We start from the raw sequence: 27,792 nt of genomic DNA, 5'->3' as shown, positions 1-27,792 counted from the left end.
TCCTGCGGTGGCGACCTGCCTCATCGTCCTGCGGTGGTGACCTGCCTCATCGCCTGGCGGTGGTGACCTGCCTCATCGTCCTGCGGTGGTGACCTGCCTCATTGTCCTGCGGTGGTGACCTGCCTCATCGTCCTGCGGTGGTGACCTGCCTCATCGTCCTGCGGTGGTGACCTGCTTCATCGTCCTGCGGTGGTGACCTCCCTTCACAGCGGGGAGGAGGCGTCTTTTCTCTCCTCCTTTCCAAAGCCAGCCTCGGTGCTCCTTCGGCGGCAGGCCTCGAGCCGCAGAGCACGAGGTGCTTGAAAATTTGGCGAAGTCGCCATTTTGGCAGTTTACGTCACTCGGGCAAGGGAGGTATCAAGTGGCAAGTTGCTGTCAGTTGACATTTTGCAGCTTGCCCACCAAAGTCTGGCGCCAAAGGTCACAATCTTTGTAAAGTATAGTTACTTAGTGATATATATTGCTATGGTTAAGTGCTGTGAATTGTATTATATATTGAATTTGCTTTTATTGTAAATTTACTTGCTATTAAGAATACATAATGTCTATGCAATTTCAAGATGATACAGATGGCGTACCTCCTTCTGAGGCTGAAAGTAGGAATGAAAGGCCCCAAAGGATAAAGCACCCTTCAGCCAAGATGCTAGCCCATCTAATAGATGAAAAGGAGCTCCTCCATGTGAGGTTAGGTTCGGCATGGGAGCGAATTGTAACATTAATGGACAGAATAGAGAGCTTGGGTATCACAAGGGTGCCAGCCATATTACAGACAGACCTCGAAGAAGCCTTCGGTCTTTGGAGGGGTTTAGTGTCTAAGATAGTCCAGGTCCTCGAGCGCATTAACGCCAAGGATTCAGAGTTAGAAATAGGGAGTGTTTTAGCTGACACTAATGAGAAAGAAAATAGGGTGAGGGCAATCCTAGCTTCCTTATGCAGCCATGAGACCAATCTTTTGAAATCACCTGCTGTGGCACTTAGTCTTAAGTCCAACCGCTCTAGCCAGGTATCTAAACTAAGGGAGCGTGCATCGTCTAAACACAGCCACTCTAGCAAGTCTTCTGCTGCTGGGAGTGCCATCTCTTCCCTAGCTGCCTTGCACATTAAGGAGGCTGCACGTCTGGAGCTAAAGAGCAAAGTAGCGGGGGCGGAGGCTGATGCTAAGGTAGCTGATCTCACCCTTCCCTTTAAAGAAGAAGAGCAACGACTGCAAATAGAACAGGCCCGTAGACAAAGCGAAATGCAAATGGAACAGGCCCGTAGACAAAGCGAAATGCAAATGGAACAGGCCCAAAGACAAAGCGAAATGCAAATAGAACAGGCCCGTAGACAAAGCGAAATGCAAATAGAACAGGCTCGTATAGAGATGCTTAGAATAAAGATGGATGCCGCAGCCAAAAGGGTAAGGGCTGAGACTTTGGCCAAGGCCCTAATTGAGCCACTCACAGAAGAAAATGTAAGCCAGTTACCAATACAGGACCCTTCTGCCAAAGTGTTTGCGCACCTTGGCAGCATGTACAGCCAGTTTTCGGATGAGGAACAGGGAGACTTCTCTCCTTACCCAGAGCAGGGCCCCAAAGTCACTTTTGAGTTTCCTGCAGAGCAGAGCGTCATAGCGGGGAGCTCACCCTTGCTCGAGCTACCTGTGCCTCCTGCTAAAACCCTAGGTCAGTCAATCAGGGCCTCAAGGCCGAGCGCTAGTTGGCCCCTACAGACAGCTGCACAGGGAACCATCGATTCGTCAGTGGTCGATGTCATCCCTCCAAGAGGCCAAAGGTTGACGCAAGGTACACGGTGGGAGTCCACTCCACAACAGCAAACTCCTCAATTGTTCCCTTCGACGCCGGAGTCCCAGCTTGTCTCCATCATCAGAAGTCCCAGAAGAGATCTTAAGGACAAGGGTGTCGAAAAGTTTTCGGACAAGCCTGAGGAATTTCTTCTCTGGAAGGCCACCTTCCAGAGAGCAATCAGAGACTTAAAGTTATTGCCTGAGGAAGAACTGACTCTTCTGGCTGCATGGTTGGGCCCAGCCTCATCCTCACAAGTTAAGAAGATCTACGCAGCCCACGTAGCCGATCCCGACAAAGCCCTGGAAAAGGCCTGGGCCAGGTTGCAGCAGAGGTATGGGGCCAGCACAGAGATTGAAGCATCTCTTATGGACAAGCTCCAAAGGTTCCCAGCTTTGAAACTCAAAGACTTCAAACTCTTGTGGGACCTCAGCGATCTCCTTACGGAATTAGAGTCGGCCAAGGAGAATCCAGAACTGCCCGGTTTGAAGTGCCTCGATCAGCACCTGTCCCAGAGGCAGATCTTGACCAAGCTGCCCTTCACTTTGCAAGAACGCTGGGGACAGGAGGTCTTCAACTACAAGGAGGCCCACTCCCAGGCATACCCTCCATTTTCTCATTTGGTCCAGTTCATCACCAGGGCGGCCAGAGAAAGGAATGATCCGCAGACGGGCCTCCCCACCTTATACCAAGGGACCCAGCCAGAGAAGGCACCTAAAGTGGAGAAAAAACCACCTAGAGAGGCCAATAGACCTGTCAGCGTAAAGGCAGTCGAAACTCAGCACAGGGCCAACGAATCCAAGTCAGAGGTGAAGGAGGTGCTCTGCCCCATTCACCAAAGGCCTCACAGTTTGGCCAACTGCCGGGAATTTGGCAAGAAGCCTTATAAAGAAAGACAACAGATTGTACAGAAGCTGGGCATATGTTTTAGGTGCTGTGGAGCAACTCTTCACTTTGCATCCAACTGCAAAGAGGACGTCAAATGCGCAAGGTGTAACAGCCTTAAGCATTGCACCGCGATGCACAACTCTGACGCTGTCTCCCGCGCCAAAGGGGACACGTCTTCCAAAGAAGGGTCATCTACTGAAGCCACCAACATGCAGACCGCGTCACGGATGCAGGAGGATGCTCCATCGGTCGCCTGTACTGAACTATGCTCTGACGTGCACCAGTTCAGAGTCTGCCATCCTATCTGCCTAGCGGATGTATATCCATCCAAGAGCCCTTGGCTTAAAAAGAGACTCTATGTGGCCCTAGATTCACAGAGCGATGCCTCCCTAGCTACTCCAGAGTTCTTCCGCATGTTTGACCTTAAAACCAAGATGGTCGATTACACCATGACTACATGTGCAGGAAAAAAGAAGTTGCAGGGTCGCATAGCATCTGGCTTTGTTGTCTCCTCTTGCGACCAGAAGAGACAGTTCAAGTTGCCAGACCTGATTGAGTGTTCCGCCATCCCTCGGAACAAAAAACAAATTGTAACTAGAGAAGTTGTGGAGGCTCATCCACATTTGCGACAGTTAAAGAATGCCATACCAGCCTTTCAGCCAGATGTGGACATTGCCCTTCTGCTTGGTGCGGACTGTCCGAACTTGTTCTATGTGAACGACCAAGTTAAGGGACCTCCAGGGGCGCCCATTGCTCAGCTGCTACCACTAGGCTGGACAGTTACAGGCCCAGTGTGCATAAACAAGATGCACCCACCATCGTCGTTGGACTCCAATCAAGCACAGGTGCTTAAAGGTGGACGTCCTACACTTGTGCGCAGTTGCCTAAGTCACATCTCAGTCTACTGCCAAGCAATAACTCCAGAGTATTCCTCCATCTTCAAAGTCTCTGAGAGAGACGAAGCCACAGCGCTCTCGAAAGATGAGCAAAGGTTTTCGGACATTATGAATGCTCAAGTCTCACGAAGTGCAGAGGTGAAAGTTTGCAAGATGACCACAGAAATCAAGATGGGCCAAAGATCTTGCCTGGAACCACACCGTTTTGAACGTTTTTCGGAGTGGCACAGTCTTCTTAGAGCAGTAGCTAGGCTTATACATCGTTTAGCTTGCAAAGATAGTGAGCCTTTACAGGTCCAGGATATGATAAAGGCTAAGAGCGTCATATTCAAGTCAGTACAGAGATCTGCTTTCAAGCAGGAAATAGCTAGGCTAGAGCAAGGGCTCAACATCCCTAATCAAAGTCTTCTAAATGAGTTAAACCCATTTCTAGACAAGGAGGGTATTTTGAGAGTTGGAGGAAGGTTAGCCAAAGCTAAACTCAAGGCGTGCATTAAAAACTCCATCATCATACCCCCTAATAGTCACACTGCATTGCTGCTCGTTCGGCATCACCATGAAAGGATCCATCATCAGGGTAGAACTCTAACTGAGGCAGCCCTTAGAAATGAAGGTCTGTGGGTAGTTAATGCCAAAAGGTTGGTCAACAGTTGTATTTTCAAATGTGCCAAATGTCGGCGACTCAGACGAAACTGTCAAAGTCAGTTGATGGCAGAACTACCTCAGGATAGGACTTTGACAGACCCACCCTTTTCCCATGTGGGAATCGATGTGTTTGGTCCTTGGGAGGTTGTCACTAGGAAAACCAGGGGTGGTGTTGTAAATAACAAGAGGTGGGCAGTTTTGTTTACTTGTTTAGTAATACGAGCTGTCCATATAGAAGTCATAGAAGGGATGGACACTTCATCATTTTTAAATGCATTGAAAAGGTTCATAGCCCTCAGAGGGCCAATTAAGTCAATTCGATCGGACTGTGGCACCAATTTTGCATGTGCAGACCTTAGCCAACCACTTCTGGAAGAGGTGGAAGGCCGAATACTTAAGCCAGCTTCCAACCAGAAGACTCTGGCAAACCCCAGAGGACAATTTCAAGGTGGGAAACCTTGTGTTGCTAAAGGACAAAGACTTGCCCCGCTATGCCTGGCCTATGGGCATTATACTAAAGACCTTTCCTTGCCCTGACGGTAAGGTTAGAAAAGTTCAGGTAAAGACTCATAGTAAGGACAAAATGTCTGTCCTGGACAGACCAACCAGCAATTTCGTGTTGCCTGTCCAAAGTGTGTAAGTTTTATACTGTTTTATTGTTGTGTATACAAAGGTGTTTGTATGTTTTTGATTGGTAAATTCCCACATCCTGGGAATTTAGCGGGGAGTGTTCCGTCCCCCAGGACGATGGTTTACCTTACCTATTGGTCGTTTGTTTGTTTTCCCTCCTTTGCATCTTGTTTCAGCCTCTGGCTGCAAAGCCCAGGAAAAGTGGCTTGGAATCTGCAAAAGCTGGCTGCAGTTTTCTTTGCAGTGATTGGTCAAAGAGTGCAACATCTTAGGACCGCCCTTTTTACCAGGGTCTAGTCTCCATTTTGGAGCTTCATTCTGGCTATAGTTTTCCAACGTGCTGGAGCTGTGCAAGGCTAACTGGGACAAATCATCCTCAAAACCAGGCCAATCTAAGCCTATCCAAATTAGATAAGTATTGAATTATATTGATCTGGAATAAGAAATCTAGTTAGAGGAGCAGGGTTATTCTGTCGCTTCTAGAACTAATCTTTGCTGTAAAGATAGGGAAGGAAAGAGTTTCTCCTTCTAATATAGGCAGCGTGATTAGGGTATAGTGGTTTTATAATCACCTTTGCTTTCTGGAACCAGGGATAATTCTGTACCTAAAACCTATAGAAATTTGTTTCATTTTTTGCAACTTTAAGATCTGTGCCAGGTTTACAACCTTGTATGAATAAACATCCTTTTTTGAAGTTATCCAGACTCAGTCGTTCAATATCTATAGGACAGCTTATAGGGATTTGCAGTTCGCCCGGATAAAGGACAGCACGTTTCAGTTTTATAGTTTTTTATTGTCCGGCGGACGGCACAGGACTAACAAACAGGAAACTATTTCATTTCACGACAACACATCTGATATGGTACTGAAATTACCAATAATAACACTTATTTGCTCACCTTCTTTTAGATTTGGGACACTGGCGGGCAGGAACGATTCCGGTCCATGGTATCTACATTCTACAAAGGTTCAGATGGATGTATGCTGGCCTTTGATGTGACAGATATGGATTCCTTTGAATGTTTGGAGGATTGGAGGGAAGATTTTCTGCAAAAGGTTATCCCTACGGAGCAAGGCTTCCCAATGGTCGTATTGGGGAATAAAATTGATTTGAATGACCGCCAGGTAAGAGAAGGGAATGGGAGGGAGCAATCTTTATTTACTTGGCAATTTTGCAAGTCAGGATGGGATCATTCCTGAATCTGGATAGCTATGTCAGAAGTATTTCCAGCCCTCTTCTAGACTGTTGATCCATCTTTCCTCGTTGCTTCAGATTTTCTAGACAACTCATAGAATTTCAGGTATCTTGGGAGTGATCCTGGTATTTGTGAGGTGTGGCATGATCCAATGTTTATATGTCACTGGCAAGGAGGAACTCCCTGGCAAAGCCTTTCAGGTGACATTGCTTTTGCTGGGGACCTTCTTGTGGCCTCATAAAAGCAGTGTTGCCAGCAAGGCTATGCCAGGAAGGAAAGAGAAGGGAAAGGCAAAGGAAGGGAGTTGTGGGGAAGGAAGAGAAGGGAAAGGAGAAAAGTTTTGAGAGGAAGGGAAAGTGAAAGAAGGGATGAAAGCAGCGGGGCAGCGCCCCACCAACTCCCAGGCAACACTGAGTAGATAGAGTCTCCATAAATAAATAAAGTTATCCATCAAATGGCACTGTCCCCTTGTAGCTACCTATCCTTCAATTCATTAATGAGAGCAGATGGGAATATCCTGATTCTAGTAATTATTGAAAGGAAAGGTCCTCCCAATAAAGAAAGGTTTGGATCACCTCATCACGTTTTTTCATCTTGCAGGTGTCCAAAGAGACAGCTTCTTTGTGGTGCAAAGAAAAGGACATTGCATACTTTGAAGTTAGTGCCAAGAATGACATCAATGTAGTGAATGCCTTTGACACATTGGCAAGACAAGCTCTATCAAGGGTAAGTGGCAGCACCACCCATAAAAAACGTTACCGTCAAACACTACCTGTAATCCATGAAGCCAAGTATAGTCATTGTTAACTTTTGCCTTAGTAAATGTTAGGCTTTCAGCTGCTTAAAGAACTTCAGTTGTTTTTGTCACAAGAGATTGACATAGGTGCTGCTCTAGACATTGGTAAAAATAAAGGGTGATGGTTAAGAAAGAATCATGACACTTCTCAATCCTTGGCATCTTCATATATGATATCCCAGAGGTTTCTGAGAGTAGAAGTAGATCCAGGTCTCCTCATGCTTTACAACCAAGGTGTTGTTCTTATTTCTTATTATGGACCTTCAAGTCAATTCTGATTTAAGAGAAACCATCAAGGGTTTTGAGGGGAGGGGGAGGGCAACATTTATGGCGAGGGGTTTTGCCATTGCCTTCCTCTGAGGTTGAAGCAGGGTGACTAGTCCAAGGTAATGCAGTGGGTTTCCATGTCTGACTACTGATTCGAATTGTAGCCTCTCAGAGTCTTAGGCCCCATCTATACTGACTATTTAATGCAGTTCAAGGCTAACTTCAAACTGTAGCAGCCAGACAACAAAACTTCCTCAAAAGTGCTTGAAAGAAAGCCCTTAATGCCTATCAGTGCTTTGTAGTTTATATAATCACCATCCAGGCCTCAAACTGGTTTCAGAATTTCCTATGCAATCATCTGCACATTGAAAAGATTTTCTTCAATCCAACTTTGAAGCTTCATTAAATGGTCAGTGTAGATGATCTCTTAGTCCAATACTAAAACAACTATCCCATACTTGCTCTTTTAGACCTTGCTTTGCAGGAATTGCACCCTTTACTCTTTAATAGAATTTCTCTAGAAAAAAAGCGTAAGTTGTAGTGAAGAAAATGAGGAATAAAAATGGTGAGTAATGTCATAGGAAACCTCTGAAAAATGCAGTCATCAAGGAAGAAATTACAGTATCTGAAACTCATCTAAAACTATCATAAACGTTTGATCACTTTCTTAGTATTTATGACACAGGGCCCTCTCCTCCAGTCTTTGCTATGCAGCAACACAGCACTGAGGAAAACATTTCTGATGCCTATTTTGAATTTTACTTTTTTTGCAACAAAGATTGTATTAACCGTTACTATATTTCAGTCTTCTAAGATGCAAACCCTAGAAAGAAGGGAATTGTGTGACAGTAAGGCAAAGAACATCTATAATCTGTTTAAAATAAAGATTTATATAGCGCTGACTACAAGCTCATCCAGGCCTTTGGTCAAGCTGGATCGTGTGTTTCTTGGCAAATGAAGCTGGGGAGTTTGCTTAATTATCCTGGACTGGACATTTAATATCTTCAGGCTATCGAATATAATATGAAAGAACCAATTCATCCTCCAATAAAACCACAGCTCATTAAAACTAAAGACAGCTGCAATTTTCCTAGAAAAAAATCTAGCTGACAGCTATATCTTTACTGTAGCATCTCAGAACTCTTTTTGCTTTCCCTCTGTTATTCTCCTACAAAGAGCTCTGCATTTTAAAAATGCTTAAATATACTTCTCTTCTGAGAGATCCCTGTGGGACTGGAAGAAACAACACAACTAGCTTTGAAACTGTAGCTTCCATATGGAATAGGACAAGCAAATGATGGGGTTTTTTTCAAGGAATGCCTTTAAGAGCAAGAGAGAACAGCTAGATTTCAACATTGAAAGTAAATGGTGCCCTCTTGTGATCAGTAAAATAATAGCAAAGGTGGACTAAGAGTAAGCGTGATTCTGCAGTTTAGCAGCAGACTCTTTTATCTGGGTATTTCCCTTGGTGTCCAATGCAAATATATTTGGGCCTGTGTTGTTTTTTAAGAGTGCAGAACTCTATGCAGAAATTGTGGTAGTCAGAATGAAAGTGGGATAATGGAAAAATTAGAGCATTTTTTAATAATGTTATACACATATTTGAAATAAGACAGGTTACAAAAACAGAAGGCATGATGAAGTCCTTGTTTTTCAAAAACTCTGCTGCTGCTGTTGTTGCTGTTCTAGAAATATGTACTTTGAGACTTGTAGAGAGAAAAAGTAGGGTATAAACAAACATAATAATGCTACTTAACAATGTTTTTGTCCCAGGGTTATAAATGTCATTTCCTAATTTGTTCTATTATAAAAATATGGAAAAGGTTTATTAAGCTGCAAAAACTTTGTTTTTGTGGGACATCCTGTAGCACATTTTGCTATAGTTTTTCAATGAATATCTCATCAAGTCTCATCCAATTCAACATAGTTTATGGCAGCCACAAAAACAAAGTTTCTGAAGTATAACAACCGCACAATTAAACAGGAAATAACATTTTCCAAACAGGAACAGATATTTTTCAAATTTTATTACATAGTGTAATAATAAGCACTTACAAATGGTGATTGCCTTTAAATGTTTTGGTAAACCCATGTGTAGGTAGGTCTGAAGTAATAGGGTTTTGCAAAATGAATGTAATGCTTAGGTATTGTTAATCATAGAATTAACAGCTGCCTTGCATCTCATCCCAGGAGAAAGGCAGCAAATGCATTCAGTAAACAAACAAACAAACAAAACATTCCCCCTTTTATACCTGAGAGATTTATGTTTATCCTCTTACATTTAATCTTGAAGCACAGTGAATGTGATAGCCATTTCTAGCCATAAGGTGTCACTGTCTACTCAGGCTATTGTATGGAGTAAGGCAATTGAAAGGGAACTAAAATTCCACAATTTAGTTCCCATCTCTGACCAGGGCAGGCCTTCTTGTGCAGTACAGCAAAACAAATTGCTTTTAAAAAGGCAAGGATGTTAATATTATAGCAATACTTTTTAAGTTTGGGGTGATAGTGGATGACAGTGTTGCTGCTCTCTTTCAGTGAAATAATAGTTTTAGCCGGCATCGTCCCTAATTCATTGTCAAAGGATGGGTGCAAAAGTGCCAGATTACTATTTGCTACACCATCACCTCTGTGATGATTCCCTGCAGCTCTAGCCCTTAAGCTTTAACATTCTTCCTGGGATCTGGTACTCGGGTCCTGATATGACCACCGTACTGGACAGGTGGATGTATTGGTGGCTACATTTAATGTGATTAAGCATGGACAGCCCTCCTTATGTAATTACTCAAATAAAACATCTAGACAGGAATACAAAATAAACGATTAAATCTTTATAAATAAAATATCTAGCCTTATATTAGTTCTATAGACACTAATACTGTTTTCAGTGAAGTAATGCTTTCCCCTAAACTCTTTTAATACCCCCAAACCCTATTCAGATTTTCCTCCTTCCTAACTGACACTTTCTAACTGATCTTCCCAAGATTTATTTCATTCCTAGTCCTCACTCTGTTTCTAACTGGCCCTATCTAGCCCTTTTAAAGATAAGCCTATCGTAGTGGATTACATGCAGATGACACATAATGACGGGCTTTACAGAGGTGAGGAACATGTGGCCTTCCAGATGTTGATCCACTCCCACATGTTTTCCTGGACTGTGTCTTATATATGGAGTCATAGAGCTGGAAGAGACCACAAGGGCCATCTTGCTCTACTTGTCAGTTTTTCTGAGTCAACTGGCTGGACAGTCTTGAGTGCACTTGATGAACTTATAGCTTAGTGTTTGCCTTACTGAGAAATTCTGGGATTTCAGATCCACATTTACGCTGTTTTTATATTTTTCCTTTCAGTACAAAGGGATCATTGAGAACTACCTAACGGATTCTATAAAACTCACTCCCGAAGACGGGCCCAAGAAAAAGTGCTGCTGAGATGCCATTTGGAGAGATGAGGCATTTCCATTCAATCCAAAGGTTGCAGCAAGGGACAGAGAACAGGCATAACTGTGAACAACTTCCCTTTTGGGCCTTGTCCATCACGGATGGCGGAATAACTGAAGGAATCTCATCCCATGTTGCAGAAAAAAAATTAAAAGACGACAGATAATGACTGGACATGCAAATCACCTGAAGTCTCCAGATAATGTTAAAACAGCTGAATCACTTCATGGATCTGCCCATTGCTGTTTCATTCAAGCATTTCTGAGATGCCATTTCGAAACTCAGACCCATTCATCAAAATACCTCTATGACATGACTTGATTAATTGACCTGGTCTGATTTGGCTTCTGTCTTCTACACTTTGTTACATAATGGAGATTGTGCCACAGTAGAGAATTCTGAACAGCTTCTGGCACTTGACTGGAATATAAAGTACATTCCTGAAAAGTAGCCCAACTTGAGATGGCATAAGGGAAGGCACAGTCCTCAAGTTTCCTCCCTTGCAAACATAATCCTCAGCTGCATGCAGTGATTTTGGTCCAGACATTCAAAAAGTTCACATTTGTTCACTAAATGTACAAAGGGTGAAGTAATGACACAAGCAGCTTGAAATGTCTAGTATCAGGGCAGACTGTTTTAATTATCAAAAAGGTGGATTGCTAAATTTCCAGAATGCAATCCAAGCAATTTGTGTTTGGGTTTGCATTCTTCAGTTTATATTCTTAGAAAGTAAGAGCAGATTTGCAAATTCGCCTAGCACATCAAAATCTGGAGATTTTCCTAGGGAGTTTAACTTGGTTCTGTCTGGCATATTTTGGTTAAGAGGATTTATCCTGCATGCACAGAAATTGTCACTTCAATGAGGGATTTCCACAAGTTGCTTTAAATTGCATCCCACTTGTTCAGTGTTATAAAAATAATGGAAACTCACCTTGACACAAGTACTAGACAAATCTGTGCAATGGGATGTTGAATACTGAGGCTGAAACCCACAGATTTAGATGTGTGAATGTCCCCATTGACCTAAATGGGAGTAATGCCTATTTCAAAAGGGAATTTTGCAATGTACAGTGACAATAGAAAATACTAAGGGAACTTTTAAAAAACTATTTTATATAATAGAAATGAACATGGAATGGAATCAACTTGAACATGAAAACATGTAACAGATGACGGGGTATGAAATAAGTTTATTTTCTAGATCCCTTTCATGTAATGCGCCTTTTTAAACATTGTTTTAAGGTTTGGCAGAACATTAGAGATGACATATTTTATTATTGGAGACTTATAGAGAACTAAGATGAGTAATTAACAAAGTGCAAAAGAAGAAGGGAAATAAATGATAGGACAAATTTAATGACTGATATTCATGGGACTGTATATGCGGGTTATTTAAGTTGTATTGTATATGAGACTTAAATTTGTGAACTGTTTTATAGGGATTTGTTAATTATGTCTAAAATGCGAATGTAACATCAACATTGATATGAATGTCTGTTTCTTTCCATGCCTTCTGTTCCTTACAAAGAAAGGCTAATTGGGGAGGGGGGGGGGGTTAGAATTTAGAAATATGGCTAAATGGGACAATGACAGAACTATATAAAATTTTTGTATAATACAGAAAATTGATACATTTTTCTCCCTGCCTAAAAATTCTAGAAGTCATGCCTACCCCCAATAATATTGATGAGCAACAACAGGTGAATAATAATAACTGCCCAACTGTGTTGAACCACATTAGAGTAGGAATAGTTTGTGTACAACGTTCATAATTAACTGAATGGTATGATACATGACAAAAGTCCCCACACATACAGTACATTGATGTCATCCATAAATTTTGGTTAACAGTTCTGTGATTTGGGGATTTGGCTATAGATGAATTAACCAGCTCATTCCATCAATAGATCCTGATGGCTTAATCGCAGGGAGGGATGAACTGGCAATGGGGTTCCACACAAATTGTCTTGCTACTGTGCTGGTTCACCACCTAAGTGCAATAAAGTCCTTAGAAATTCCATATGGATTCTAGATATCCCAGCTCTGGTGCCAGAGTGCAATCTGTTCAGCGCCTTCTAAGTCGCCTAGTCTTCTGTGTGCCCAGGAGGAAGTCTCTCAATCAGTATCAGCCATGGCTTGAGGTTCCGAGTTTTAGTCTGCTACTTTTAGACTCTCGTTTGCTGAGATGTTCCTGCAAGTATCTCTGTATATCTTAGAAAACTATTTCTTGCTTTAAGGCATTGGCGTGCTGGCTGATATTTGAACAGAGGACTGCCTTAGTCCTTTTATTCCTGACTGTTACTTCTCGGTGGATGTCAAGTGGTGCAATGCCAGCTAAACAGTATAATTTCTCCAGTGGTGTGAGGGGTAGACATCCTGTGATAATGCGGCATGTCTCATTAAGAGCCACATCCACTGTTTTAACATGGTGAGATGTATTCCACACTGGACATGCATACGCAGCCACAGAGTAGCAAAGATAAAGGACTTCACTGTGTCATCAGTGAGATCCATAGATGTCTGAAAGGAGACACAGAATATTTTCAGCGCTTATTTGCTCAGATTCTAATCTGTCTAACCAACCAGGGTCAACCTAGGCAACCAAAAGGTTTAAACAGTATAAATACTGGATGGATATTGCTAAAATATATATACAATTAAAATAACCCACACTTATCCCCAACCACTACCTAAATTCAAAACGCTACCTAAATTCAAATGCCTTACATCATTCCTGGAAGGCATCCATTCCTTGCCTATTCTAGTTCTATCCAAAATTTGGAAAAGTGACTTCTTTGTATTATATCTTCCAGAAAGTGGGGATTCTGGAAGATCTAGTCCTAAAAATAAATTTTCCAAGCTCTTTGACATAGATGCAGAAGCATCTTTCTCTCAGGGGCTACATTCCCTTGCAGGCTGTCTTTCCAGGGGGAGGGTATGCTGGCTGTGTTTTTATTTCTGTTCCTCTTTGCTACTTTCTTTTCTCTTTTCTTCTGCCTGTCTGCCCAGTGGACTATTATGATGGTGTCTGTTAAACTGAGCAGTCTGAACTGATCTCTCACAGAGGGTTTTTGTAATCAAGCTGAAGGACATGTGATCCTTGGGCAGGGTGGATCCTTCAAATAAGGTTGAACTGGAACTCCCTTTAACCCCAGATAACACAGCCAATGATGATGGATGCCCTGCCCTAGAGCTACAGGTGGTTCACCCCTTATCTATGAGGAAGAGAAGTGTGGACCAAACGTAATATGAGTTTTATCACACCATTCACTATTATGATTGCCTTTTAACCAATACCTAACCCAAGGAGACCCATGACACATGGCTATGGGATAACAGTCATATATCCTTTCTCTCTTCTGATTGGATCAAGAATTTCATGCTTTCTATTTGTATTACGTACACTCTCAATCCATTTTGCTGAAAATCAAGGAGGAACAGAGCACTATCACTGGGATGACTGCTAAAGGCAGGAAGTAAATATCTGAATACAATGGTGAAATTTTATAATGAGTTGGCCTTTGCTGGTATTCAGGGTGGTGGCAAGTGGGCTTTGCTGTAAGCAGCAACATGTCTTGGGCAGCACGGATGAGAAACAGAGAATTCCCATTGGCCTGATTTTGAGGGAAGTCAGTAGAACACAATAACTTTGAATAAGCTACTTGTGCATCACAGAAAGGAGAGGACAACAACTGACACAGCCTTGCATAATATTTGCATGTGCTACTTCATATTTATAGATAGAAATCATTATTTAAAAAGAAGTACAATACATGTCACCATATTTGAAAAGACATCCATGTGGTGCATGCTACTGGTTAACCTCAAGCAACATGTATCACTGCTTCCTTTATTTTCTAGGGATTTCCATTTATATTCTACATTGGTTGAGCTAAAAATGTGTAAATCAGAAATGTCACGCCATCCCCAGCCCACCTTAGCAACCACGTAGAGTGAAAGGGGTCTGTGAGAATTGTCCCATCTGCAAGGACGTTGCCCAGGGGATGCCCCGATGTTTAATGTTTTACCATCCTTGTGGGAGGCTTCTCTCAGAGGAAGCTCGCCCACTCTCCCCGGATTTGAACCACCGACCTGTTGGTCAGCAGATTTGTCAGCATTTCCGGACAGGAAAAGGGTTTAATCCATTGCGCCACAGGGGGCTCCTGATGTAGGGTGAGTGAATATGGAATGATATCAGATCCATAACTAGTCTTCGGATCTAAAACTGCCATACGGAATGTCAATCTCCATATGTATACTGGGCTTGAGTTAGAGTCCTTCAAGTAAAAGACACCTTGAAAGAGGCCTGCAGGGCAGGGAACATGGCCTGCCAACAGATCTGGCTTACCAATGGTTCAGCTGGTACAAATTGTGAATCGTATGAGTGGATGAAAATTAGTTCACATATGAAAAGTTTTGTGCTGCCGTTGCATTTTGTATTTTATTGTTGATTCATTCACTTATTTAATTTCTATAGCACTGTACCTATAATAGCTCATACCTGCACTATTTTTAGAACTTCTCCAAGGCAGTGTTGTCTGCTAAGAACCTAATGTCAAAAGCATCTAGCCTCCCAAAAAAGCAGTGAGCTTCTTCTGTGATTGTGACAGGAAAAGATAATCTACAAAGTTTTCTGGCTGCACATGAAGAAGGCATTTAATCTTCCCATGTGGTTTTTTGGGGGGCGGGGGGGGGGGGGGTCCTCTTGTGTTGCAATAAGGAAAGGATGAGACATTAAAATGGATGGCTCTGATTTTCATTTTCCAATCAAGCATCTGTTTGACAAATCTCTTCTGTACTTCCTGACAAGAAAAGCCAGGGAGCTTTATCACTTTGGTATTCAGGAAGAAAGGAAGAGGGAAGTCACTAGCTCAGTGCCAAATAGGCCACTCACTTTCCTTGCAGCTATTCAGCACTGCCAACTTTCACCTTTTGTTAGGGGTATTAGGATAATGCTAGCTGCTTGCAGTAGAATTATACATGTTCTCATAAGAATGAATATAAGCACCTGGCATACAGAATAGTACATTGCCCGGGCGCTAATATTGGGACAGCAACAGAGCCAGCATGGTATGTGGTTTGAGCAATGGACTACAACCTGAGACCAAGGTTCAGATCCCCACTCAACCATGGAAACCCACTGCCTTTGAACAAGAAGGCAAGAAAACCCTGTGAAGGGTTCACCTTAGGGTTGCCATAAGTCGGAAACAACTTGAAGGCACACAACAACAATATTGGGACAAGCCAAGTGTGACATCCATTACAATACTATCCAAGGCTTTCATTGCTGGAATCACTGGGTTGTTGTGCATTTTCCGGGCTGTATGGCCATGTTCCAGAACATGGAGAGAATGCTTCTGGAACATGGCCATACAGCCCAGAAAATGCACAAAAACCCATTACAATACTTCTTCATAACCAGATTATCCTTTCCGAAGTCCAGCCTGTGAATGGACATTAATATTGTGCAATTCCAGATTAGATCCCCAAATGTGTGACTATCTATTTCTAGAAATTGTTCTCTTCTGTTCATACCTGAAAGGGACTGCTCCCCAATCACCTCCCCTTACCATTATGGCAGTTCTGGAACCCACAAAGCAATAAAGAATAAAGATCCTTTGCTCATGTGCAGAGTATTTTTCTTACACCACTAAGTAACGAAGCTCGGCATACCTGGCATTCAGAGAAAGGGGTATTGTATTAGAGGATTTTGTTTCCTGGGAAAGTTGAACTTTAACTTAAAGGATTACTGTTTGAGAAATTAAATCACAGACGTTCAGATCTATCTTTCAACATAGTCACCAATTTTACCTGGTTTTTTGTTTTGAAGGTTACTGCTGTTGTTTATCATCAGGTCATCACCATGTAATTTCGAGCATGATCTCACATCCTTGTCGTTTTCCCTTTTTGTTTGTGAAATCTTCAGTGACCATATTGACTAGGTGTTTCCAAGATCTTTGGTGCTGGCAGAGCTGAAACAGCAGATATTTTGCAATTACAGAATAGAGTTTGTTGTTTAATAATTTACACACTGCCCTTCAAAACAGACCATCATCAGTCCATGAAAAAAGTCAATATAAAAACATTAATTTATCCTACTCAGGCTCAGTCATTAATCAGAATGGGGACAGCAGTAAGGAAATCATAAGACTACAATTTAAAATGGCAACTGTGAAGGAACTAGACAATGTTCCCAATATTTTTCAATACTAAAGTTAGGATTGTTTATACCATTGTAGTCCCCATTTATATATATTGTTGTGAAAGCTGAAAGGTGAATAAAGCTGACAGGAAAACAATGGACTTCTTTGGAATAAGGTGTTGGAAAAGACCTTTAGAGATATTATGGACTGCTGAAAACACAAATAGAGCAAATTAAACTTGAATTCTCCTTAGAAGCCAAGATGTCTAAACTGAGACTGTCATGCTTGGATCATATCATAGATAGTATGACTCTATAGAAAAGACAATAACACTTAGCAGAATAGTAGGAAAAGAAGAGGACTGCATTTCCAATAAATAGGACTCAAACACAGAAACTAGGGCCCTGATATTTCTGGATGATAATACTCATCATTGTCTATGCTAACTTGAGTTCATGGAAATTATAGCCCAACAACATCTGGATAGCTACAAGTTGTCCATCACTGCTCTATTGCAGTGCTTTATCAAACTGTGAAACATCATACTCATATAGTAACATTGGCTATATTGTGAATTTGCATGGAGCATTTTAAGAGGCAACTCAGCTGCATGGCATGATACAACAAGATACTTAAGCCTTCATGATGATAACTCTCTGAATATTGTTCTATATTTGTTGGAAATGACAACTTTCATAAACCTGCATAGGAGGATCAATTTGTTGTCTTTGATCTACAGAGGATATTCCTAGGGTTACATCACACATCCCAATGACTCTTGCTTAAGTTGTTGTCTCATGGATTGTTGGTTGCCCAATCTTTAACTGGAAATATTGCTTATAACTTGAACTCGGGGCTCTCCAGTTGTAATTTGGTTGCAATTCTCACCACAGGATTGATGAGAGATATCTAATAACATCTGGAGAGCTACATGTTGGCCAGCCCTGCTTTAAATGATCCAGGCGGTGCCAGCCCAACCTCTGGAAATGGTTTGGAGGGTAAAAACGTCCTAACTTGGAACTGAAAGAAAAGCCCATAATATCAGAAGAGGATTTCTGGATAGGGCATTCTACAGAAAGGTTGTCACCTCTGAAAAGGCTCTCTTCTTCCTATCTTTCTACTCAAGAATCTGAATAGGTCAGTATGAAAGGAGACACTCCTCAAGCAACTCCATGTTTTTAGGTCTTTCAAGTTTAAAAGTAGCAATTTCTCCAGGGCATGGTAGCAGCACATGTGTATATACAGTTAGAGATGCACACAGATAACAGCACAAATATGAATAACAAAAATGTGTTTGAATATAACATTTGAATAGTGATATTTAATAATAAAGGTGAACATAATTTTCTTACTGAAATGGGAAATGGGGATATATTTATAGCTATACCTATAGATATTGATATAGATATACTGGATTTGGTTATGACATAAATTGTTATCATTCCTTTACAGTGGAATAAAGGATTTGGCTTTTCAGGTATAGAAAATACTATTGCAGGGTATTTTGAGAGGTAAGTTCTGCCTGCCAAAAAAGAGACCACCTCTGTTGCAGAATTTCCAGAAGAGTCGATGAGGAGTGATTATTAGCTGTCACATGTAGCCTACATTTTTTTTAATGTGTAAGATGTACAAGGGGCTGTGGTGGCACAGCGGATTAAACCGCTGAGCTGCTGAAGTTGCTGATCGAAAGGTCGGCAGTTCAAATCCATGAAGCAGAGTGAGCTCCCGCTATTAGGCCCAGCTTCTGCCAACCTAGCAGTTCAAAAACATGCAAATGTTGAGTAGATCAATAGGTGCCGCTTGAGCGGGAAAGTAACGGTGCTCCATGCAATCATGCCAGCCACATGACGCAGGAGATGTCTATGGACAGCAGCGGCTCTTCGGCTTAGAAATGAAGGTGAGCACTATTTATTTATTTACCCCATTTATACCCTGCCTTTCCCTACCCCGAAAGGGACTCAAGGCAGCTTACATATGGCAATTATTCAAAGTCTTAACACATACAAAATTAAGCTTAAAAAGATTGAATACGTTGATACCAGGCAAGATTCTGGAAAAGATCATTAAGTAAGTGGTCTGCAAACACTTAGAAACAAATGCAGTCATTGCTAATAGTCAACACGGATTTACCAAAAACAAGTCATGCCAGTCTAATCTGATTGCTTTTTTCGATAGAGTTACAAGTTGGGTCGATACAGGGAACGCCGTGGATGTAGCGTACCTAGATTTCAGTAAGGTCTTCGACAAAGTCCCTCACAACCTTCTGGCAAACAAACTAGTAAAATGTGGGCTAGACAAAACTACGGTTAGGTGGATCTGTAATTGGCTAAGCAAACGAACCCAAAGGGTGCTCACCAATGCGTCGTCTTCATCATGGAAAGAAGTCACAAGTGGAGTGCCGCAGGGCTCCGTCCTGGGCCCAGTTCTGTTTAACGTCTTTATTAACAATTTAGACGAAGGGTTAGAAGGCACGATCATCAAGTTTGCAGATGACACCAAACTGGGAGGGATAGCCAACACTCCAGAAGAAAGGAGCAGAATTCAAAACGATCTGAACAGACTAGAGAGATGGGCCAAAACTAACAAAATGAAGTTCAACAGGGACAAATGCAAGATACTTCACTTCGGCAGAAAAAATGGAATGCAAAGATACAGAATGGGGGACGCCTGGCTAGATAGCAGTACATGTGAAAAAGATCTTGGAGTCCTTGTGGACAACAAGTTAAACATGAGCCAGCAATGTGATGCAGCTGCTAAGAAAGCCAACGGGATTTTGGCCTGCATCAAAAGGGGTATAGCGTCTAGATCCAGGGAAGTCATGCTCCCCCTCTATTCTGCCTTGGTCAGACCACACCTGGAATACTGCGTCTAATTCTGGGCACCACAGTTGAAGGGAGATGTTGACAAGCTGGAAAGCGTCCAGAGGAGGGCGACTAAAATGATCAAGGGTCTGGAGAACAAGCCCTATGAGGAGAGGCTTAAAGAACTGAGCATGTTTAGCCTGCAGAAGAGAAGGCTAAGAGGAGACATGATAGCCATGTACAAATATGTGAGGAGAAGTCATAGGGAGGAGGGAGCAAGCTTGTTTTCTGCTGCCCTCCAGACTAGGACGCGGAACAATGGCTTCAAACTATAGGAAAGGAGATTCCACCTGAACATCAGGAAGAACTTCCTCACTGTGAGGGCTGTTCGGCAGTGGAACTCTCTCCCCCGGACTGTGGTGGAGGCTCCTTCTTTGGAAGCTTTTAAACAGAGGCTGGATGGCCATCTGTCAGGGGTGCTTTGAATGCGATTTCCTGCTTCTTGGCGGGGGGTTGGACTGGATGACCCATGAGGTCTCTTCCAACTCTACTATTCTATGATTCTATGAATTAAAATTCATACATATTAATATTTAAAAACATTACATTCAATATTAAAATCACGTCATCCAAAAATCATAGTCTGAGGCCATTCCATAATCATTGCACATGTGCTGAATCCATTATTGCACTAAGCTATTCTCTAAAAGCTTGATACCAAAGCCAGGTTTTTATTTTCCCTCTGAAGGCTAGGAAGGAGGGGGCTGTTCTAATGTCATTAGGGAGGGAATTCCACAGCCACGGGGCCACCACGGAGAAGGCCCTGTTTCTCGACCCTGGCAGCCGAGCTTGAGAAGCAGGCAGGACTGAGATCAGGGCTTCCCCAGATGATCTTAATCTCCAAGATGGTTCATAGAGGGAGATATGTTCGGGCACGCAAGCTGGGCCGGAACCGTTTAGGGCTCTATAGGCTAAAGCCGGCACTTTGAATTCTGCTTGGAAGCAGACTGGCAGCCAGTGGAGCTGATGCAACAGGGGAGTTATGTGATCCCTGTATGCCGCTCTGGTGAGCAGCCTGGCTGCTGCCCGTTGGACCATCCCCCAGAGTCAGACCCGACTGGACTTAATGTCAAGGGGAAACCTTTACCTTTACATTGGGAGTACAACATGGTAACTGGACCTTACCATCAATAAAGCAAGCCTTGAGTAAATAATAATGATGATGATGCAGTTTTGAGTATAGGCAGCCCCTTAATTATAAACTTGAGATTTACAAACAACTCATAGTTAAAGAACAGAGCTGAGACAACAGGACATGAGAGAAATCTACCCGTAGGATGGGAAATTCACCCCTGAAAGAGTTATCATGGAGGAAAGGTGTCTCCACTGAAGTTTTTTCACCAATTCTTGTTTCCTCAACAAGCCAATTTTTTCAAAATCCAATTATTACAGGGACAGAAAGTGAGATGAAATCTTCTGAGTAGGGGCACAGACAGCAAAACAATCACCACAGGGTGTTAATCCTTCCCTATGCTATCCAAAGGTTGTGTGTGTGTGTGTATGTGTGTGTGTGTGTGTGTATGTGTATGTATGACTGGAGTTATGCTTAAAAATGTACTTGTTCTGACTTACATGTAAATTCAACTTAAGAATAAACCTACAGAAACAATCTTGTTTGTAACTTGTGGACTGCCTGTAGTTCCAATTTCTATAGCAGATCAATTCCAGCTGTAAAATATCAGCTCAAGCTGCAGAGAGTGGTAGGAATGTTTCTATCTTGGTATGCCTGGTAAGCTATTCCTTTGTTAAAATTAAGTGATTTTCCTCCCCTTTGCCTGTAAAAGTGTCTGCATTTTTCAGAACAATGGAGAGAGAGAGAAGGAAAAAAGCATAGGAAAAAATCAGGCCAGGTCCTCAGGAGATGTCCTTAGTCATAGTCCAGCCCAGGAATTCAATTGAATTCATTGTGCCTGGGCATTGGTGATGGTCAACTGCAATAAAGACCAGTTTCCATCAGCTTAAAAAAAACAAGCTTTCTTTCCCTTATTGCTACATCTCCATTAATATTTTTATACAATCAATAAACCATTATGTTGCTGCACCTGTGACTTGGTTCCCTTTTGACAGACCCTCAGGCCTTAGCTGACCTGAGAACTGAGCAGATCAGGGACCTGGAATTGCTACATCTGTCACCAAAATATGAAGTATGTGCATTAATCCAGTACTTTGTAACAACAATGTTGCTCCCCAGTTAGTGGCAGAAACATCTTACGCAGAGGAACCTGGCTGATAATAAAAATTCATAGTTTTGTTTTTGGCTGTCAAAAAAAAGCTACTTTGTGACATAGCCTTTGGGAGAAAATTGCCAATTTAGCAACCTTTAGGGCCAGAATCCACTGAATCTCCACTAATGAATCACCCTCTACCTTTTTATCAGAATGAATGAGTCTTACTTGATTAATAAGGTCAATAAAGATGGCAAAACAGAATACTGGATAGGGAGTAACAGTATATTTTGATTAATTATGGGGAAAGAGGTCATATTAAATTTGACCACTTTTACATTTTTAAATGTCCTTGGTATTAAATACGTTATGTGCATCAGTGTAGCACCAGGTATGGCAATATTTATTTTATTTATTTATTTTTATTCAAATTTTTAACAGAGAAAAACATAAGAAACAACAGTACTAATATACTAATACATACATAAATACACATAAACATACTTGAACAACAATTACATACATACATACATACATACATACATACGGGCCCCTGGTGGCACAATGCGTTAAAGTGCTGAGCTACTGAACTTGCAGACCAAAAGGTGCCAGGTTCAAATCCCAGGAGCAGAATGAGCGCCCGCTGTTAGCCCCAGCTCTTGCCAACCTAGCAGTTCGAAAACATGCAAATGTGAGTAGATCAATAGGTACCGCTCCAGCGGGAAGGTAACGGCGCTCCATGCAGTCATGCCAGCCACATGACCTTGGAAGTGTCTATGGACAATGCTGGCTCTTCGGCTTAGAAATGGAGATGAGCACCAACCCCCAGAGTCGTTCACTTATCGTCAGGGGAAAACCTTTACCTTTACCTATACATACATACATTAATCTTTAATAAAATTAATAACTCTACAATACAAAGCTACAGTAATTCATTTTAAAGCTCTTGTTTTTCATCATTCTATTCAGAGAATGGGATGGTTCCTTTTTGTTTAAAGTACAGAACTCACATTGACCTCTCAATAAGTCAACCCAGGTTTTTTGGGTTGGTTTTTTAAATAACATTTCTAGACTTATACATGAGGGTATTTCAAATAAAATCTCTGAACATATGTGTGCTATAATCTGATATATCTGGACACCAACAAAATGTGGAAGATTCTGCTAAATCATTTAAAGCAGCGGGCAGTTTCATGTTTTAAAGGCCCATAGACATGATTTTAAGGTTTTGCTCTCTGAATATTTCTACCTCCTTCCATTTTTTCCATTGGCTTTCTGATGGCTTCTCCACCTGTTGTCAACTTGCACTTTCTCCCAGAGGCAGAGGACAAGAGCACCTCTCTGTCATTTCTGACCTTGCTTCCTTATAGCAAAGGGGGTCTTGACCCTATTTAGGGTCCCATAACCAAATCTGTCGGTTGGACCTCCCCTCCTCCCACCGTACTGCTGCTTTTCTTTCTATGAAGAGGACTCAGAGATAGGTGACCAAAGTGGTAGGGAGCCAAGCAGCCAGCTTACCAATCAGCAAGGCAAAGGGGGCTCCCTTGACTCTCTCCAACTCAATGAAAAGGAGAATGCTTTGATTGTATTTTCCTGGATGGCCTTTGTGGTCTCTTCCAACTATATGACTCTATGATTCCATGATTGTACGATTCTTTATGCCTCCATAAAAATGCTGAACAAACTTCAAAAAAGCAAAAAATGAGGAAAAGACACATGGGAGGTGAACGTCCAAAGCTGTGGCCCCTCTGAGTTCCTAGCGGCCTTGCGTCTATACAGATGTTGATACTAAACCTGTCTTCTAGGTACTTACTATTCCCAACTTCTTTGTAAGATATTTCTTAGACAAAATGGTCAATTTTTTTTAGCTTTGAGAAGCAATGCCAGTTTTTTTGGTTTTGTTTTTTTGCCCCTTATGGTCTCGTTAGCTGTTGAGGATTCAAAGAAAACCCAAAAGCTTAAGTGTCACACAATTCATCTGCATTTCCCATATTGTATGACATTGAACCTTCACATATCTCATATTGTCCATTCGTGGAAAACATATGCATCTGTCTGCTATAAGGTATGAGAATCTATTGATAGAGATACTGAAGTACATGGAAGTACAATGTGTAGGAGCATACAATATGAGTGTTCCGTCTCCCAGGGTTTTGATTTTACAAGTTGCCCATAGTTGCAGGAATAGCACCTGTTTGCATTTATTCCAGGGCTGTTGCAGATTCTGCAGCAACATGATAGTTTAGCCATTAGCAGAGTTTGTAGCCTGTTTGCAAAGCTTTGCTGCTGGCAGCCTGCAAATGTATGCTTTTGTTCTGGATACCGCCCCTTTTCCTGGGGAAAGAAGGCTCCATTTTGAGAAGCCTTGTCTGCCTTCTAGTCCGAAGAAGAAACAACTTAGATGTGCTTGTGTGGCCAAGCCAGGCCAACTCTGACAAGGCCATCGTAGGTACTGACCTGCCTTTAAAACCAGTGCCGAGCATAGATAGGGAAAGACCTGTTCTTTCTAAAAATAGTAGCTTAGCACTGGGGCAGAGAACATCTCCAGATTTCTTTGCCACTGGAAGAAGCCCTACCAACTTTGCCTCAAAAACTAGCTTTGAGCTTAGATAGTTATAGACCTTTTTGATAGCAGCTCAGGGCTAGGGTAAAGAGGATCTCAGGATCTCTTTGCCTTTGGTGGAAGTTAACCCAGCAACTAAAGGGGAAAAGCAAGAAAGGAACATCTGCAAGGTTTTATAAGGTGACTGTTTATATTTGCAACCTTAATTACGTGTGCCAAGTCTGCCAAGGACTTTGTGAAAATAAAATTTTGTTTGATTGTTCAACTTGAAGTGCCTTTGGTTACTGGGATTTCCAGAGCTTCTAAATAAGGCCCCCGCAGTCAGAGCCGGCCCTAGGTATTTTTCAAGTGTAGGCGAACAGAATTTTGGTGCCCCCCCAAACCAATCACTGAAAAATAAAAGCGTTGGATAAGCGAAAATGTTGGATAATAAGGAAGTATAAAGGAAAAGCCTATAAAACATCAAATTACATTATGATTTTAAAAATTAAGCACCAAAACATCATGTTTTACAACAAATCAATAGAAAAAGCAGTTCAATACATGGTAATGTTATGTAGGAATTACTATATTTGCAAATTTAACACTAAACATTGAACAGGGATATAGGGCAGTGTGGACTTAGATAACCCAGATAGCCCTCAGTATTAAAAAACACTCTAAAATCAGGACAATAAATAAAGAACAACACTCTGAAAACAGAAGAAATCCAGACAGTAAACAATCAGGGACAGCTAACTCCTCCCAAAAAAAGATTCTCCCAGGCAAGAAGAAGCCAGGTCTTGAAGCCACAGGGCCATTAAATGCTAATCAAGGTGATTAATTACAACATTCACACCTGCTTCAAAGAAAAGTTCTTTCTCCCACCCTGGACCTTCTACAGATATATAAACCCCACATACCTATCTTCCAAGTTCCTACAGACCTCACAATCTCTGAAGACCCCAAAGGTGGGCTTGCGTGGTGCGAAGGTGGGTGTGCGCCGGCCGGAAGGCCCAGCGCGGCCGCTGGAAGGCCCGAAAGAGAAGGAGGTGGAGAGTGGTGCCCTCCTCCCAGGACGATGGTGCCCCCGGGACGATGACGCCACAGGCAAATGCCTATTTCGCCTTATGGTTGGACCGCCTCTGCCCGCAGTTCACCTGGGCAAAGGAAGAAGCACATCTTAAAGCTTTAAAAGGTGCCTGGATGTGACGGCATAATGGGTGTTCCATTTCCTGGCACCTTTCTCACATTCTATCATGTCTGAAGCCACTTTTACCCCTCACTGGATCTGTAACAACATCCTGTGGCTACTAGGAGCTGGTGGATTCTAAGAGTAAAAATTAACCAATTTATGTAATGTATATTTTTCTATTTTAAAAAGCTGTCTGTTGTACTTCTTTATAACTACTTGCCATGGACCTTAGAAAGCCAGTGCAAGATTCCATGGGAGCTTTATTTCTTCCTGCAGATAATATTTTTGTAAATATCTAGGGTACACTTTGGGCTAGCACTAAACCGCTGACTTCAGCAAATCCTTAACTTGGCCAGCTGCATTCTTCTAATCCTCATTATGTGCTGATTTGCAAAAATAATATGGAAATGTGCCTAGTTCTTTGAACATCTCAGAGTTAGAAGTAATCATGATTATATTATTATTATTATTATTATTATTATTATTATTATTATTATTATTATTATTATTTATACTCCACTTTAACTTCCCAAAGGAGACTCAAAGCAGCTTGATATAAAAGCATCAGTATACAATTTAGAAATATACAAATATTAAAAATATTATAGCAGAATATTGAATATTCTACTATAACTGATTGATGCTTGGAAAAATTTGAAAGCATAATGCAAGGCAGAATCATGAATGCCATTCACACATCCTTGCAATTTCAAGTGCATAGGGAGAACTCAATTTATTTTCTATGAATCACCTGCTGCTGTGGCTATTCTGTTTTGTCACAGCAACAGGGGAGTGACCCTCTTACCTGGGTGCTTGACTAGGAAAAGTAATTTGAACAGGTATTGTGAATCCAGTGGATATGGCCCTTAAGTGGAAGTATAAATATTTATTGAAAACATGAGAAGGATTGAATGGGCTATGGATTATACATACCATACTTTCTATTTTATGTTGGAAACAGGCCACTTTTCTATGCCGACCAGAATAACAGTCCACTTAAGAATCATGCACAGTTGAACACTTTGCTCTATGGTGTTTATTGGGCTGGCATAAACAAGGGAATGGTCCTAATAATAAATGCAGCTAAATGGAAGCACCTGTTCCCAATGGACAGAAGTGGGATGTCCTTTCCCGAACTCATTAACCACAAGACAATGTAATAAAACAGGCTTTCTTGTGTCCATTGGTACTTTCAATGTGGCTATCTTGGTACTATATGGAAGCAAGGTAAACATTTGCTTTCCAGTTTGTCTGAAAGTAGGATTCCTTTTATTGCATGCAGTTTGGGATCTTAAGCACTGAAATCTCAAAATGAAAACAGGAAGATACTTTCACAGGATTTATGTGGAGAGAAGAGTGAAAAGATGTCTCTTCCTGCATTTTGGTAATACATTAGAACTGGATTATTCTAATCTTCATCTTCCAGTAAAGTACATTCGGCAGATTGTTTAGACAGGACTTGAAAAGTTGATATTAGCCTCAGAGCCTGGAAAGGTTACTTTTTAATTATTTGGCAATGTAGATCCAGCCATAGACACATCCCATCTTTAAAGATGTTTATATTGAGTTGGTGGTAGAGACTGCATCTTAGAAATGAAAAAATATAGTAGTTGTTTTAATGTCCTAGTTGAGCTTCAAGGAGCTATTTAGCATCTACCTCAAAAGTGAGGTGTTTCCTGTATTTTGTGGCTAAACATACACAACATCCTCTGGTACAAAAAAATGGAGCCATTTCTTCATTGAGAAACTGTGACCATCATAATCCAACTGAAGTCAGGATTTTGATAAATGTAGTGAGCCTACTGGAGTCAGTCAAGATTTTTCCACAAGTAGCAATGTGCAGAGTTTTATGCAAAACATTTGTAAGTAGATTAACACAGTAAGGTATCTGCATATATTAATCCTTTATAAGCCACTTATACAATATTGGCTTCTTGATTTTTTTAAAAGAGAACTGTGACATTCTCTACAACTGAATGTCCTATTCTTCTCTTGAAATCTCAATTTCTAGTTCCCGTGTAAATTCAATATTGCCATCATTCATCATTGATCTGGCAGGAAAAAATAAAACATTCTATTCAAGATTTATGTAGCTCAAAGTCACCAAAGATAAAAGCAGGTATGTGCTTAAAGACTGGGGCTGGCCTTGCATATTGCCAATCCCTTCAGATCCCTAGTCTGCAAGGCTTGAAAAAATGTTTTGAACTATAACACTCAGAATACACAGCCAGCTTAGAGTTGTACTTCAAAAGTAACTTTTCTAAGCTCTGCATCCTCCTCATTTTTCTCCTTGTCATTGCTTGTTGTTGAAAGTATTCTCTAAGATAGAGCTTCTTAAACTTT

At 41.5% G+C, this 27,792-nt stretch overlaps 1 protein-coding gene across 1 annotated transcript in view; it reads left to right on the top strand.

The window, feature by feature from the left end:
* The window catches only part of rab7b (RAB7B, member RAS oncogene family), a 33,182-nt gene extending 20,599 nt beyond the window's left edge, over positions 1–12,583 (top strand). The window contains exons 4-6 of the mRNA XM_062978581.1: positions 5,754–5,969; positions 6,641–6,766; positions 10,454–12,583. Of these exons, the coding sequence (XP_062834651.1) occupies positions 5,754–5,969; positions 6,641–6,766; positions 10,454–10,534 (423 nt within the window). The 3' untranslated portion in view covers positions 10,535–12,583. The remainder of the gene's footprint in view (positions 1–5,753; positions 5,970–6,640; positions 6,767–10,453) is intronic.
* The last annotated feature ends 15,209 nt before the right edge of the window (positions 12,584–27,792 follow it).

This window comes from Anolis carolinensis, chromosome 4 (assembly GCF_035594765.1).
Source record: "Anolis carolinensis isolate JA03-04 chromosome 4, rAnoCar3.1.pri, whole genome shotgun sequence".
NCBI classification, from domain to species: Eukaryota; Metazoa; Chordata; class Lepidosauria; order Squamata; family Dactyloidae; genus Anolis; species Anolis carolinensis.
This window is presented reverse-complemented; position numbering and strand designations above follow the sequence as displayed.